Here is a 17,782-nt window from a genome sequence, read left to right as displayed (position 1 = left end):
GGACTACCCAGTAGGAGCTACAAAGTGACCCACAGTTTTTTGCTGCAAACTGAGGACGTCTGCCACCAGAACCAGGCCTGGGGTAACTCTGCAAAAAGCCAGGACACCCCGAGGCTTGCTGCCACCTGCCTGCTCCCTTAAGTTTCAGCCACCGAAAAAGCCTCATATAGTACAAGAGTTGGGTGAGGCAGGGTCTCAGGGAGTAGTTCACTAGAGTGGGAAGAGTTGTGGTCACCAGGTTAATTAATATAAATTCTGGTTTGGTGCCTGTGCTGAGCCCGAAGCTACTCAGCAAAAGTCTGAGAGCACACCTAGGCCAATCACCACCCACCTGAGGCCCGAGGACACGGATAGTTTTCCAAGAAAGAGTGCAATGCTGGCGGGGCCAGCTGCTCCAGAGAAAGTACCTCTGGTGTTGGGCGGGGTCCCAGTGAGTCAGCAGGGCGGAGGAAGCAGAGCTCACCAGGCCAGTCAGACTCAGATTTGGCCTGTGGGGGCGGGCTCAACATAGGAAAGACGGTGCCCTCCTGCTGGCTGCACAGGAGAAGGAACTCATTCAGGGAACATGAGGACTGTCCTCCAGCCGCACTCTTAAGCCACATACCTTAGTCTGCTCCCTGTATGTCTTCGACACCCCCCGCCCCGAGTTACTGTCCCTCCACTGGAGCCCAAGGTGAATGCCTGTGAGTGAGTGAGAGTCTGTGCGACGGCCGTTTAACAGAACGCCTGGGTTTCCCACAGCCTTCCATCCCTCCTGGATGGTTGGAATCCCCACCGTTTTTCACAGCCTGATGTTCACAGCTCCTCTGGGCTGGGGAACCTGGTGTGGGTCAGCTGGGGTCCCTCACTCTGGGGGAACCTCTGCAACTAAGATATCCCTCCCAGTTCTCAACCACTTTACGGAGGTTTGGGTCTAGCCCATTTTGTGTCTCTGCCCCACTAGTCTCGACATGGCTTCTTCTCTAAATCCTTAGTTATAAAGCCTCTGTTCAGCTAGACTTCGGATGATTCTCCAGGTTGATTATTCTGTAATTTAGTTGTAATTTTAATGTGTTCATGGAAGGAAGCAGGCACAGTGTTTGTCTACTCCGCCATCTTGGATCTCTTTTCTCCAGTGAATAATTCTTTCTAAAAGGGTTAATTGATGTCTTTGTTAGGAGGAAGTGCCTGAAAGGGAGAGGGTACAGGTGGAGGAGATGAAGCATTTCTCAGATCTCAAGCTTACCTCTTTCCTGCCACTCTTAATTTAGCATTGGCTCTTAATAGTTGCCAAAATTCAAAATTATTTGATTCTTAGTCATTTTATCTCCTGTAAAGATAAGAGTTAAGAGCAGAGTGACTTTGAGGATAAAATGAGATAATGTATGTAAAAAAATAATAATGGTAGCTATTGCTAAGATTATAGCTATCTATAGGGTTAAATGAGTATTTTGGAAATGTGGAAACAGAATTTTTGCACTTATGTCAATCTGAAGAGTCTATATACTGTGGTTAGAAACACATATTAGGTGACAGAAGTATCACGAGGTTAATCCTGGATCTGCCCTGAATTGAACAGAGTAATGGGTACAATGTAAAATTCAGCACTGGACATTTCTGATATGGGAGTCACTATAGTTTTGAAATTGTAACAGCAATTATCAGAGTATTTTAGTTTTGTTATTATGGCTGGGATGTTTTATTCCTGTTTGGTTGTAGTGTTCCAGATTCACAAAAAACAGAATTCCCCTATGTGACGCTTTAGGCAAGTATGGATTTTAAGAAATATGTTTATAATTTGAATAATGGCAGAGGCCTATACAATCAAATTTTTAAGTATTGAATTTTCCTAAACCTATATTAAGAGCCAGTTTGTTTCACTGGGTATCATGTTGCTATAAAGAAGCTACCATATAACTTCCTTTAAAAACATACTTCTTTCCATTAGCTTTAAAATGTTTCTAGGAGACGATGGCATTTTGGACCTTTTAAAAAGTCTCTGGAAGCTCAGGCTTCTGGTAAAGATGGTGTCGTAAGTTCACACTTGGAAGGAATACATATACCTTTGGCTCCAAAGACATCAATAATACATGAAAAAAATATTTTTAAAAAGACTTATCTGGACTCGAAAACAAGATAAACATCTCTGTGGGCCAGAAATGGAACAGAAATGCAGCATGTGGAGTGAAGTCTCTGACCTGCTTGACTCCAGGTCCAGAGCAGGCAGCCAAAGGCAGTGAGGGGAGCGGCTCCTGCTGGCTAATGGAACTAAAACGTCCGGGAGGTGACATAAGTGCGCTAATCCAGGTGTGAAATCAGGGCATTGGGAGTCTGTGGAGCAGCTCTCTTCTCCCCTTCGTGAACGAAGGCTTTAGAAAGCCTAGGATTTGAAGAGGGACTCACAGGGTCACCATCTACAGTCATGGCTTGCTCAGTGCTGGGGGCCTATTCCCTGAGACTGCACTTGTCCAGTGCACACCTGCAGCATGCACCTGTGACCTGGTCACTGAATGCACTCTCTTCACATTTTTGCTGATTCTTGAGGCCAGTGTTTCTCCTACAACGTTCTCAAGTAAAGGTGTTTTTCTTCTTTATGCCAAGTATGACTGGGTCTGGAGTTTCGGTAGGTGTCTTCCTTACCTCTCATTGCTAATTCCAGACCACAATAACTTCTTCTCTGAAGAACTCCAGCACCTTTGAAGCACTTGCCATCAGACAACCCCTCTTTTGCAGTCATTTCCCCCACTCATTGAAGAGTGAAGGGCACATAGTCTTTTGCTTTACCACTAGTCCTGGCATCACTCTTTTTAATTAAGACATTTTTTATATGTCTAAAGGATAAGAACTATTTTATTTTAACATAGTAACATTTCACATTTCTCCAGTTGTCTCCTAAATGTCTTTTACAGTAACAGGTCCCATTTCTCCAATTATTTTTCTTTATTTATTTATATATTTTGTTATAGTTTGTTTGTTTGTATCAGGAAACAAAGTCGCATGCTGCATTTAGTTAATTTGTCTCTTCATTCCTTTTAAATCTGAAACAATTCCTCTTCTTATTTGTTTATTTAAGAAACCAGGTCATTTGTTCTGTTGAATTTCCCGCATTTTCTTCTTTGCATCCCTGTGATGTGATTACATTTCACAGGTTCATCTAACCCCTGTATTAGATTGAGAGCCTTGATAAGTATAAAGAAAACTTTGTAGGTGATGCTGTGACTTCCTATTGTACCACATCAGGAGAAACATACGTCTGGCTATCGCTCTTTTAGTGATGCTGAGATCAATCCGTGTGTTCAGGTGTTGTCAGTCTGATTCATCTATCATGTAGTTAGTTCCCCATTAGGCTTTTAACTTAATATTTTTGTCAGCCATTGATGATACTTGTCTAGAACCATGTTTCACTGGGGATCGCAAAATGTTAATCTTGTTATTCTGTCATTTCTTCCGCAATTATTAGCTAAAAGTCTTTTATCAAAGACTTTGCCTCATCAATCACTTGGTTACCCTGAGGTGAGACACATTTTTGAATTATTTTCCTTTATTTACCAGTTTTCACATAATGAGTTGATTTCCTAGCAATGATTTCCTAACTCATTTCCAATGAGTTTCTTTTTTGTTGTTTTTATTGATGTTATGATAAATTTGCAGATTTTAACATTTTTGATGTGTTTCAATATACTGCAGTCATTATTCTCTTTAATGCTCAAATGGCTTTGGCCAATTGTCTCCTGTATTCTTTTGAGATCATCTCATAGCTTGCAGTTCTGACAAAATATTCTCTAGGCTCCTCTTATACATTTCCTGTTCCAGATTTGCAATCAGCCATTTTTCCAAGAAGGCCTTTTTCCATTTGGAGGGAAATGTTATTTAGAGTCCGTAATCTATGTGCTATGTGTGCTCATTGTTACTGGTTTGATCATCACTTTAAGATACAATGTATTTGTTTTTGACAGGTAAAAATGTGAGCGTATACTGAGGTTTCAAATTTAAGATTACAGAGTTTTACTTTTGTTTTTTTATTTGAAGCTCTTTTACAAGAAAATTAATGTCTTCAGGAACCAAACTTTTCTTGTAAAAGAAATATATATATATAAAAATATGTATATATATATATATATATATATATATATATATATATATATCTCCTAAAATATAGTTTCAAATAATAAATCAATACTATTCCAATAATATGTTACCAAAAACTGTTTTAGATTTCTTGTTTTGTTTTTTTAGTATATGTGCTGCCGAAGCGAACACAATTGTTTTTTTAATATAAACAAATTCATATATCTTTATGTCCTTCCCTTTATTAGATAAAAGGTATCATACTATAGACACAGTTTTGCATCTTATATTTTTTACTTTACAGTATATCCTGGAGATCACTCCATAGGTCTTCCCTGTTTCTTTTTACAGCGGTATAATATTCCACTTTGTGAATGTATCATAGTTTAACTTATTCACCATTGATAGACTTTTGGGCTATTTCTAGTCTTTTGCTGTTACTATTAGTGCTATGTATAGTAATATCCTCATGTGTATGTTATTTCATAGTTTTGCTTATTTATCTTTGGGATGGAATTCTAGAAGTAAGATCGCTGGGTCAAGGAATATACATATATGTAATTTTGCTATCTCTTGTCATAGTGATAATAGTTTGGTGGGGATGGAGTTGAGGAACAGATAATAGAAATATAATATGCCTTATAAGTAGAAGTATGGCAAAGAAGTACAAGAAGTTTGACTTTAATTTCCCATCTATCTTTCCATAACCTTTCATTCTTCATTAATATTATAATTGTCACATTATGCTGTATTTAGAAAGATGGTAGCATTATAAAGTGAATTTAAAGAAATACTAATGTCTAGGTGCAATTAATCTCTTTTTCTCTACCTTTCAGCTCTTGCAATAATACCTTACCCATTCTGGTATTGACCAGAGATTAGATAAGTTTAACTTGCCCAACATTTGTCCTAACTTTTTGCAGATTATCCATCAACTTTGAGATGTTTGGCTGATACTACCAACTGTTAAAATCCTTGCAAGCTTTATTCTGTTACAAACTTTTATAACAATTTTGACTATCAAAGGCAAATTTCCTTTGTTAGTTGGTGCTTAGTTTTCTTATATATTATCTGTATGTTTTTACATAGGGAAATACTTTCTCCCTCTCTGTGAAGTTTGTTTTTTCACTATGCATTTGGTTTCTTTGCTAATACCTCCTACTCTACTTTTGATTTTTAAAGTTACTTATCTCTTTTTTTAGAACTTAAATTTTAATATAAAACCTAATCCTAAAAAAGATGTATTCTTACTGTTTTGGCCAGAAATTATATAGCAGTCTCTTTCTAACTCATATATACCACATTCCTTGGGCTATGTCTTAGTGTTATACCATTTTTTACCTTATTGCTCTATTGCTCCATCGTTCAGATTAGCTTGCAGTTTAGAAATCTCTATAGGCCTTTTTCAACTTATTTCTGAGAAGTGTTCCATGTCTGTACTTTTGTTGGTTGGTTTTTATACCCAAATGTGTCATCTTATGCCTAGTTCCTATTGAATTCATTTTTATATCATTGGGCAATCAAGAGAGCTTTCAATTTTTTTGTTTTACAAAATCTTGCTAACTTATTTAAAAAGCGTGATGTATTTTAATGTTGTTTGTTGGTATTTCATTTTTTCTTGTTTAGGTTCGTAACGTTCTTAATGATGCAGTGGATTTACTGGAATTCCGTGATAGAGTCATTAAAGCATCTTTGAACTATGCGCACTTAGTTGTTTCAACGTCTCTTCAGTGTTATGTGTTCTCGTAAGCATTTTGCATTTTTTAAAAATCCAGAGTTTTGTCTGTGATGAGGAATTTATTTTCAAGCTTTCATATCAACACTATTTGGCTTAAACTTAACTTTCTCAAAATCTCACCTATTATGAACCTAATCCCAACTAAAGTGTGATAAGAGGGTGGCCTGTTAGCTCAGTTGGTTAGAACGTGGTGCTGGTAGCACCAGGGTTGCTGGTTCAATCCCCACATGGGCCACTGTGCGCCGTACCCTCCTTAAAAATAAATAAATAAATAAATACAATTTTTTTTAAAGAGTGATAAATAAATAAGCTATGAGCAGTGAAAATAGATCTAATAAACTTTGTGCATCAAAGGGTAATAATCACTTTAATAATATAAAATACCTTCTCTGAGATGGTGCTTACTCTCCCTTTACTCACAGTTCTAAGGAATTTAGTGTAATTTTATTTCAAAGTCCAGAGAAGATTAGGAGCTGCTGATAAATGATGGGAAAAGGAACCTCTGACCACTGGAAGAGAGGACAGCTAGCAGCCTAACAATAGGCTGAAAGGTACTCGATAAGGACACACGAAGGTATTAAGGCTTAACATCATATCCCAGGGTAATTGTGGATATTCATATTGATAATCCAGAGTTGTCCAGAAATGAAGAAAGGAAATATATTCAGTGTGCTTTGTATTAGAAAGCAGGGAGTGATTCAATACATCCAAGAAACTTGCACCTAAAATTTTAACAACAACGAGTATTTGGTGTTTTTAAAATGGTAACTTAGTATGTGCTAGTAAATGTTGAACAACAGACTTTCTGGAAACAAACAAACTTGATTTGCATTGTTTGCTGGTTTCTATGATGTAGTATTTCTACTGTGGCTGATTTCAAGCTTCCAATGTGTTACTGAAAGCAGAATTGAGGATAGATACCCAGTAGCATACAAACCATTACATAGTATTGCCACTGTATAGATGCAGTTGATATAAATAATCTCAAGTACATAGATAATAGTAAATTGTAATAAAATAATCTGGAAGTGGTTAGTTTTGAATATCATTATTTTTTAAAATATAATTTGCTTAATTCTAATGACTTCCTAAATGAAGCATGCCATGATTTTTCTTCTAAAATACAAAAACACATATCTTTTTCATATCTGCGAACCCCAGATCTACTAATTTTTAGTAGCATTTATTCATTTTGTTCTATGCGTGCATTTACTTACTGAAGTGGGTATCAGACTCTGCATTAGCCAAGATCAGTTTCCCACCAGTGTGTCTACTCACTGCAACCTTCCCTTTCCCCCAACTTCGGGATCTGAATATGAGATTCAAAGCATTGCCTCTATGAAGGTAATTGAGAGAAATTCAGAATATACAGGAGTAATAAAACATATTTTAAACTGTGAAACAATTGATCATTTGGGGACAGATTTTTCAGTTTGTAAATGTTCTCTCCACCCATCCCTATCTTTGAATCATATTATACTATAAAAACCAAAGGAGTTATTTGTTCATTTATTCATCCATTTATTCAATAAGTATGGTCATAGCTTGCTTTTAGATAGTATACAGAATGCTTCACAAACGTCTTTTCTTTTTTTTGAATTTATTTTTAGTCTCAGCTGTACAAAACGATATAATAGACATTTACACCCCTCACACACAGTGATAAATCCCCCCCCCGAATCTACTACCTCTCTGACTTCAAATATAGCTGTTACAATTCCATTGACTATATTCTCTGTGTTGTACTCCATATCCCATGACTATACACACACACACACACACACACACACACACACACGCACGCACGCACACACCCATATTGAGGGGGTGCCAAAAAAATGTATACACATTTTAAGAAAGGAAAAAAGTGTGTGTATATATGTATGTGTGTGTGTGTGTGTGTGTGTGTGTGTGTATACATATTTAATTATACTTGATATTCAACTTCAGCTCCAGGTGTAAACATCTTTTCATTCAGCCCAACAATAGCATTGGGAGACTTGTAGGAAAAATAATTATGTTTATCATGTGATTGTTACCAAGTTTCTATTTGTTCAGTATCTGCTATATAACAGGCAGTTAGCTAAACACTTTTATAAGTTGTCATTTTCAAATAAGGAGACTAATGCTTCGGGAGTTAAGCTTATTAAGATCATATGTCAGACAGGTGGTGAAACCAAATTTACGATCCTGATTTTTCTAGCCAAAACCCCTCTTTTATGCTATGCTGCTACTGTTTTTCAGATTGGAAACGTTAGATGACTTTCCCAAATCACAGAGCTAATAAATGACAGAACTTGTACTTATACTTAGGATTCCTCAATTCTTTTATTGTGATACCTACAATAAAGTTTTATTGAATGCTTACTCTGTGCTAGATGCTGGGAAAACAGTCTCTGCTTTCCAGTGAGGGATACAGAAATTATGTGAATAGTTTCAGAACAATGAGTCAACTGCTGTAATAGAAATATATTACAAAGTTACTGGGAAACTGAAGACGCTGTTTAAAATGAGTACCTATCTCCCTATTTAAAAATATTTAATGTTTTATATGTTAACAAATATCCATTTTATTTGTCTTTTAGTACAAAGAACTGGAATACACCACTTATATTTGATCTCAAAGAAGGAACTGTTAGTTTAATTCTGCAGGCAGAAAGGTAATTTGTTTATTATGTTTGACTATTGAATTTGGGGTTAAAATACTTCAAGTCACAGTAAAGCACTCTTTAAAGCGTGCCATCTACAGAATGGTACATTATTTGGAATCAATCTGTTTCTACTGTTTATTTTAAAAGAAAAAAAGTAAGAGAATAGATCTTAGATCAACGGTTCTGAAATTTTTGGACTCAGAATTGCCTTGCATACTTAAAAAGATATCGAGGGATATATATATATATCTCCCTATATATATGTATGTATGTGTATATATGTCTATACATATACACATTTATATATGTGTGTGTATATATATATATGTATATATACATATATACATATATATATATACACATTTAATTATAGTTGACATTCAACTTTAGCTCCAGGTGTAAACATCTTTTCATTCAGCCCAACAATAACTGGGAGACTTGTGGGAAAAATAATTATGTTTATCATGTGATTGTTATCAAAGTTTCTGTTTGTTCAGTATCTGCTACATAACAGGCAGTTATCTAAACACTTTTGTAAGTTGTCATTTTCAAATAAGGTATATGTATCACCATTTACTATATTAGAAATTAAAATTGAGATTTAAAAGTTATTAATTTATTTAAAGTGATGAGAATAAACTCATAACAAGTAAATATCGGAGTAATGACATAAGAATGAGAGTGAAACAGGCTAATTACTATGAAATAGTTTTGACCTCATGGTCCCTCTATTTTCTATTCTGTTCTGTTTTTGTTTTTAAATACTAGTTGCAACTCATTTATTTTACGAGCCATTACTAGGCTGTGACCTCAAGTTTGAAAAATAATATTCTGTGCAGACAGGACTGAGAAATTTCAGACCAATTAACTGGACTAAGGATGGAGTAGTTGTTACTCAGGAACCCACACTTTTCCACGAGCACTATCAATCAGCCCATCAAGTACAGTGATACCCTACTGAATCACAAGTTAAACAAGAGAGCTGCAACCCAGTAAAACCTGGAACAAATATGAAAATATAATAGACAATTACTTAAAATAGCTCCCTATGAAAATCTTTGCACCAAAACCATGTATCATTTTATTCCTCATCCCTTTACTCACCACCTCGGCAGCTCTTAATAGTGTTTATTATCAGGTTTGCTGGCCCACAGCCTTTTATAAATAGCAAACCAGCAGAATGGTGCTGATGGGCTGTTAGAGGCTGGCACAGTGACAGGAAGAAAAGTGACTGCCTGGCAAGGGAGCACAGGGGAAACTTAAAGCACAGAACTGTGGAGCTGGGTGGCATTATTCTGCGGCACCAACAGATTCTCATGAGTATCAAAGCTATCAGTTAACTAGTTACTGGAAAGAATGATCATCATATTAATGACCCTGAGTGATCAAGAAATAATTGTGTCAAATTTTGTATCATCTGTTTGATGATATTAAAATAGGCTTTATTTATTTAGTTCTATCATAAATTTAAAAAACGATATCTTTGTTCCTTAAAAGGTACGATGTCAGCTATCTAAAAAACCATGTTTCATGTGGTGATGGAACAAGACTTTACTTTGGGTGATGAGCACACAATGCAATATACAGATGATGTATTAGAGAATTGTACCCTTGAAACCTATATAATTTTATTAACCAACGTCACCACAATAAATTTTAAAAAAATTTTAAAAAAGTAAACATATTTCGGAAGTTCTTTTTATTCGAACAGTTCCAAATAAATTTATTTGTACATTATTTATAAATATGTATTTATTGACTATTCTGTTAGTAAAGGCATATTTTAATGGAATAAATTATTAGGTAGGTAATTAAAGCATATTTTATTTACTACCTATTGCTAGTTTTATTTGTACATTTAGATATGTTTGCCCCTTGAAACACAGTGTTTACTCACAAGTAGGTTAAAAGTTATAGTATCTTGTTTAGAAGAGAAAATGCTTTTAGTACTGAGACTAAGAAAGAATATATACTAATATGATGTGTCATTTTGTCAACATTAGCAAATATTTTTTTTTATACACTAATATGTAAGGGTCAGACCCTTCAATTAAATAAACTAGACTAATACTCACGTATTAATTTAATTAAAGTGTATATTTGGTATTCGTTATATACTAACTTTTCATTGGTTTTGTTTATTTCCTATTTGTTTCCATAGCAAGAAAGAACAATTAGTTATTCCTGAATAAAGAAATAGTTCTGAATCAAGGATATTAAAATCTTGAATATAAGATTTAAAAAGTAATAATGCTAATAACCTTTCACTAAATAAAGTTTCAGTAAACCCCCCCCCCAAAAAAAAAGCAATGTGTTCACCATTGAGGAAATAGGCACTCCAGTATAGCAGTATTATGAGTGTAAATCAATACAACCTTTCAAAGGGCAGTTTAACAATATATATTTAAGTTTTAAAAGTAGTTGCATTTATTGAAGTTGTACTAAGAAAGTAAATAAGGTAGATGTACAGAGATGTGTTAGACATCCTTTAAAACAGTAAGTAATTTGAAATAAAAGTCCATTAGGAATGAGTTAACTAAGCAAAGTTATGTTATATTCATAATTTGTTTGCCATAAGCTATCTTTACGGAGGTAGGATTGCAAAAGATCTTTTGCTTTCTCTGTATTATTTGAATTGTTTTTTGCAATGTTATAAATTTTCAAAGAAAAATGTAGCCATAAATATTTGCATTTTGACTTAACAAAAAATTAGCTACACAGAACTCTTATGCCTTGAATACAGCTGTCAACACCGGTGTGTTGTTTTAGATATTGAGACAGGAGAGTTAGCATGTCCCTAGGTAGACAGGGAGGTCCCTGGTGGGATAAACAAAAGACAGCCATTGCCTAAAACTCCAGGTTTTGAAATCACTCCTTTGCTCCAGAACATAATGTAACAAGGCCTTGTGGTTAATCATAAAATTCCTTTTGGCCTGACAAATAGAGTAGATCTGATAGATAAGAGAGGGTTACTTTGCTAATTCCTTTAGGATGGGCAAGCAGAGCAAACCTGATAGATGAATTTCATTAGAAGGCACCAGTTCCCTTCTTCAAACAGTTCCGTTCTTGAAACAGCTCCACTACCCCAAACAGGCAAGGGAAAGTACAAAAGTAAGAGCTTTTGCCTCAGTCACGGGGCACCCCCATTCGGGACCCCTTCTCACTCGGGAGCTCTAACTCTTTGCTTTCAATAAACTATCCTCTTTTTAAAACTCTTTACCTCTCCCTGGTCCGTGTTTCCATTCTTCGGCTTCACAAGACACGATCCTGGCCCACACCCAGAAACTGCCGGCAGATCCAACATCATCTACATGATTTGGGGACTCACAGGAACAATATTCCTACATCAATATGACATTTATTGATAGTCACCATATTATTTTAAAGTCAAAGCATCTTATTTTAATAAATGCTGACCCTGAGGTTAACTTTTGAGTCATTTTCACTGTTTTAGACTTTAACCAGTATTTAATCTTTAATTATCTTTAACATAATCTTTAATTGTGAAACATATTAATATACGGTTTCATGAAACAAGTAGCATCTGGCGTTACAATAACTGAATTGCAAATGGTAAGATTTTTCTTACAGCTTTTTTTTTATAGAGATGCTTCTTTAGGAAAGGAAATAAATTGCAACTATAATATAAAAGAAGTCAAAATTTTAGTATATAGGATTGTGATTATGGGCATTTTCATTTTTCTTCTATCTCCATCAAAAAACAAAAACCTAAAAACAAACCAAAATAGCCAGTGTTGACTTTTCAGGTTATTTGTATATTTCATTCTGTATATATCTATGTACTTACTATTTTAATTTTAAGATTTAGATTTTTCCAAAGGATAGACTATTCTGATATAAAAATATAGTAAACTGTTATTTGAGAATATATTTTTATTCTCTATTTTTTAGACATTTTCTTCTTGTAAATGGTAGTGGTATCTATTTATATTCTTACGAAGGGCGCTTCATTTCTTCTCCAAAATTTCCTGGAATGAGAACAGATATTCTGAATGCACAGACTGTGTCTCTGAGTAACGATACCATAGCAATAAAAGATAAAGCTGATGAAAAAAGTAAGTACATTTTTATAATCTGCTATGTCCAATTTCCATTCAATGTGTTAACACTAAAATTTTCATACATTAACTTTCATTTTCTCATCTATTAATGTTAACTTTATATGAAACCATTATAAGCTTCCTAATTTGTCCTAATCATGAACCAATGAAAGAACTAAAGTTGTCATACTATCTGTAAAGTTGTCATACTCAATTGATGGAACAAATAGATTGTTGTCATAATAATAACAGCTTAGTGGTAAGGAATAAATCTTTACTTATTCAGTAGCTGTTGGTAGAGAGATTAAATTCAAGATTGTGAGTCTGAAAAGAGTAAGTTAATTTTTAAGTTTACTGATCTTTTTAAAAACATTCCCTTTTTCTTCATTTGGTAACAGTAAATATTGTGTTTCATTATACTATTTGTTTTGCTGATATATGTTTTAAATCAGAATTTTAAATTAAGAAAGAGGAAAGTTATGAATAATTTTAAATGTTCATATAAAAATCTAGACCACATTAGTATTTATAAATAAATATGTCAGGTGTTTTGCAATTGCATGGTACAGTGAAACCATTTTATTAAGGCATTGCTGTATCACAGTTTATTTATGCAACAAATATTTTTGAGTGTTTACTGTGTGCCAAGCACTTTTTTAGACGTTGATGATACAATAATGAACAAGACTGACAGACAAATATATTTTTTAAATAGTCAGCTAATGATTCATGTGAGTAAATAGAGAATTCTGGAGGTGAGGGAGAGGAATGACCATCTCGAGTGCAAGGTTCTAAGGTGACAATGACTGGCATGGAAAAGGAACTGCTGGAGGGCTATGTGACAAAGTCCCCAGAGTTAGAGTCACAGGACAGGAGGACAGAGAGCGAGATAAGCATGAGCCACATCATGTAAAGACTTGGCCATGGAAAGGATCTGGGCATGAGGGAATGAGAGGAGGCAAGCACAGTGTCCTAGGTTTTCATCCTGGATGAAGGAGATTGGAAGACAGGGCAGGAGGAAGTGTAGAGGAAGTCCACAAACCAAGAGTTCTGTTTTGGTCAGGATAAGTTCAAATGTGTCTTAGACACCTGAGCATGGATGGTGAGTAAACAGTAAGATAAACAAGCCCAGGGCTCAGGAGAGAGGTGGGGACTAGAGAAAATCTGGATGTCATTGTTGTACAGTGCCATGGCACTGAATGAAGTCACCTAGGAAGTAGGTATATCGAGAGAAGAGGACCAGAGTGAGCACATCAATATCTAGAGATGGGTAAGAGGAGGAGGAGCCAGTCGGGTGAGAGTGAGAGTGAGTTATCCCTGAAGCCTCGTGGAAAAATACTGTTTTTCTCTGTTAATACATATTACTAAACATTGTTCATTACTGTGACTATTACCAAACAAAAAAATCTGACCTGACTGTTAATTTTTATTAGTTCACTCCATGGAAGACCTAATTCAGGAGCTACGAAACTGTCCCACTTTTAAAACTTCTCTGCTTTGAGATAGCATCACCTCTCTTACTAATGGGAAACACAGTTCTCCTAAATAAAGCTATTCCGGTCTCTTCATGCCTTAGGCCTTCTCTGAGAGAGGACATTTGGTAATTGTTTTGTTTTTAAGGACTTCCTTTCTAGCTAAAGAAGAAGAAAAGAGAATGAAGTAAAATAGAACGGAGATAGCAGACAGATTTAAGATGGCTGTGTAATTGTTAACGATAATTAGGAAGTCAGGTTTTTGTCTTCAATAAACTTAACATTTGAAAAATCCTAGTGATCACTATGAGTTGTTTATACTTTTCTTATTCAGCACCACATATTTTAGGTAGAAGCTCTAATAAACAGGTATGTTTCCAACTGAACATACCTTATTCTGAATTTTTCTATAGTTAATTTACATCTGAAGCATATTCCATTATTCTTTAATCCTTTGATGATTCATAGAATTTGACAGTTAGAAAAAATTAGGAACATTTTTCAGAAATACGGATTTATATGCCAATAAATTTTGTTTTTCTTACATACACTTTGATTGTTGAACAAGATAATCATGTAATTTCATTTTGCTGTAAATAGAAAAATCAAAAAGAGTAAAATTGTAGAACTGATATAAAATGAGGGAAAGTATTTTCCTTGTGTTCCTTTTTAAAGAAACTAGTGGAGGTATATGCTAACAATCGAAAACACAATTGCAATATCTGAATCTTTAAAATTTCCTTTCAAAGGGACCATCCACAAGTGAAATCAGTGGTTCATTTATAATTTGAGAGTCCCTTTATAGGCAGGATTCTTGAACCAAGTACAGTATTCTATGTTATAGTAGGTGCCCAATAAGTACATGTTAAATGGATGTGAATTCCCCTTTGAGTGATTGGTTAAGTAGCAGAGGTACTGCTTTTGACTTCCTTCTTCCCATTCACTTTGCACAGATACGCTATGTGATTAATGTGGGTGATTATTTGAAACAAATGTCTGGGTATGGGCGGAGTAGGAGTTAGAGAGCAGTTACATATGTTTAGAAGCAACTCTTTCAGCTCCCAACTCTTTCCTTGTTCTTTCTGTCAGTTTCTATTACATGTTAACACTAAAATACAGGTCCAGCCTCCTATAGATCAGGGCCACTTACAGTTATGGAAAGAAGTTGACGAGTTTATCCTCATACTTCCAGCTCATTGTAATACACGCAGTCAGCAAAAGGATGGAAGGCTTTTTTTTTTTTAAAGATACTTGTATAGCTATGAAAATAACTAGGTTTCGCCAAGCCCAAAGCATTTTTTTAAATGGAAGCCAAAATTTTCTAATTTTGTTTCTACACTTAATTAAAAATGGTTATATGTTTTTCTTTTTCTTCTTTCTCAGTATAATTGGCAATTTTAAAAGATGCACCTGATTTCCTCTGAATATAACCAGTGACGTCAAATTTAATATCCTAAGGTTTACTAAAAGCTTCTAATAAATATACTATTAATAAAAGTGTGATCTTCTGGCATTTAAATATCATGTTAGACATATTTTAGCATTTTTATGATCTTTATAAATTGTCCGTGCTTTTCTTTTCTGACTACTCTCTTTAAATGCCATTTCTGTCTTTTCATTTTTGTAATCCTATATGTGTTCAGTCATATAAAATTACTCCATTTGGGATGAATTATGGACAGAAGTAACTCTGGAATTACTTTAAAACAAACACTCCAACAATATTTTCAAGAGGAAAGAACCGCTGCCAATACTACTGTCATGTTTGAGATTAGGAAAAGCCTTTGGTGAAACAGAAAAGGGGGCCAAAGCATTTGTTCTACCAGGAGTACCCCTGTGAGCATAACAAAGACTTTCCTGTCACTAAGGAAATTCCAAGAGTACAGGCTCTCTGCCAGGAACCCAGGACAGAGAGGAGACACACTCTTTATCCCACCGTGGTCTACTGACCACAGGGAACTGGACGGTGCCTAGCACATTGCCCGCCTTGTATATAGTAGGCACTTGACATGTGTTTCCTTTGTGAAATACAATTGTGATGTTATATTGGTCTACATCGGAGTTATCAAAATTACAAACTACATCCAGATTTGGACTTGCCATTGTTGATCTTATGGAGCATTGAGGCCATACCATTACAAACAGTTCAAATTAGGGAATGTGTGTTTTCAGGAAGAAGTACTTAGTCCCACCGTTTTCACTGAGAATTCTGACCCCACTAATAAGTAGGGATGGGGTGCTGCTGCCGCTCTTCTGTGCTGCTCATGGAGATACTCCGGGGGGCGCAGAGTTAAACAGTTTCTCATGAGGATTATGGTAATTCCACTGAAATGTACCAATAAAAATTGTAATACATTAACTGATGTTCTCCTTTTTTTTCCCAAGTAATCTTCCTCTTTGAGGCATCAACTGGAAAACCATTAGGTGATGGAAAGCTTCTTTCTCATAAGGTAATGAGCATTAGCTATTTCTAATGTAAATAGCCACTATTTATTTACTTCCTTTTTAATATTAATGTTTTCACTTTAAGAAGAAAAACATAGGAACTAGTTTTATATTTAAAGCCAGTGTTCATTCTACAGAGTGTTTTGCCTAAAAATGTCACCGTTGAAGACTAAGCACTAGTGAACTGTAATACAATGCTATAAATGCAAATTAACTGAAGAAAAGGGTCTGATTTATATGTCTATTGTCCAGGTTCTTTACTGCTTTTCAATAGAATGTTCTATCTTAATTAAAGTTGTAGCACCTGTCGGTAAATAAAAATGTGTTTATATTTCTAAACAGCTTGTGGTTTTTCCATTGACCTGCCCTTTGCCAGCATTTTCTTCAGATTTTAGCATTATAGTTAAATTGGGGGGGGAAAGTGCAAAAATACCCTGAATTGTGAATTGTTTATTCGTTTCTGATTTTTAGCCTTAAAATAAACAAAGGAGCACTTTTATTATTTTTCTAATAAGTGATATGTTAGGGTCTAAAAATGCTTTTAACTTTATTGTTCAGTGCTGCTAGTGAAGTGTTACTCTATATGTTATTTTTTTCTTTTTGTAATCATTTTCAATTTGAATAACACACATTCATATGATTCAGAAATCAAAAGCATCAATTATACATTGAAAAAGTCTCCCTGCTACACCTATTCCTCATTATTATTGTTGCTTTTCACCAAGTAAGTAACCACTGCCACTAATCTCCTATATATCCTTCCAGAGGTTTTTAGTGCATATACAAACAAAACTATATGTTTTTTCTTCGCTCCTGCACAAAAGTGTAACATATAACTCTGTACCTTGCTTTTCTCACACAACACTATTTCTGGAGATCTTTCCATATCAACATATAAAGTGCTTTCCCAATAATCCCCTACCCCTCCACCTCCCCCTCTCGACACACACATATAGTATAACATTTTATGGATATATCAGAATTTAACCTGTGCCAAAATGATAGACATTTGTTTTCAGTCTTTTGCTATTACAATGTTACCAAGATTACTTACCTTACATATGTATCTTCTTGCACAAGTGTTAGTGTATCTGTGGGATAAATTCTTGAAATGCTGTTGCTGGGTCAAAGGACATGAGTGTTAGTAAGTATTGTCAAGTTCTCTTACAAAGAGATATACCAATTTATGTTCTCACTAGTAATACATGAGATGCCTTCTTCCTCACAGCCTCTCCTTTATAATCATTTTAAATCAAGACTATATAAGCAGAATTTTTCCTTTACAGTAGGATTAAGCATACATAAAGGGAATAAATTGCCACTTTTTCAAAGATACAGTCATTATTTTTGTTAGTAGCATTGAAATGA

The 17,782-nt window shown here is 34.9% G+C and overlaps 1 protein-coding gene across 3 annotated transcripts in view; it reads left to right on the top strand.

The window, feature by feature from the left end:
• Positions 1-17,782, top strand: part of IFT80 (intraflagellar transport 80) — a 106,883-nt gene that overhangs the window by 69,120 nt on the left and 19,981 nt on the right. For all 3 annotated transcript variants that reach the window (XM_074327086.1, XM_019732028.2, XM_074327094.1), the window contains 4 exons: positions 5,674-5,792; positions 8,371-8,445; positions 12,349-12,512; positions 16,355-16,419. In XM_074327086.1, coding sequence (XP_074183187.1) covers positions 5,674-5,792; positions 8,371-8,445; positions 12,349-12,512; positions 16,355-16,419 — 423 coding nt within the window. The remainder of the gene's footprint in view (positions 1-5,673; positions 5,793-8,370; positions 8,446-12,348; positions 12,513-16,354; positions 16,420-17,782) is intronic.

Source organism: Rhinolophus sinicus, linkage group LG01 (genome assembly GCF_036562045.2).
Source record: "Rhinolophus sinicus isolate RSC01 linkage group LG01, ASM3656204v1, whole genome shotgun sequence".
Classification (NCBI taxonomy): Eukaryota; Metazoa; Chordata; class Mammalia; order Chiroptera; family Rhinolophidae; genus Rhinolophus; species Rhinolophus sinicus.
The sequence above is the reverse complement of the archived record's forward strand: the minus strand, read 5'-3'. Positions and strand labels throughout refer to the sequence as shown.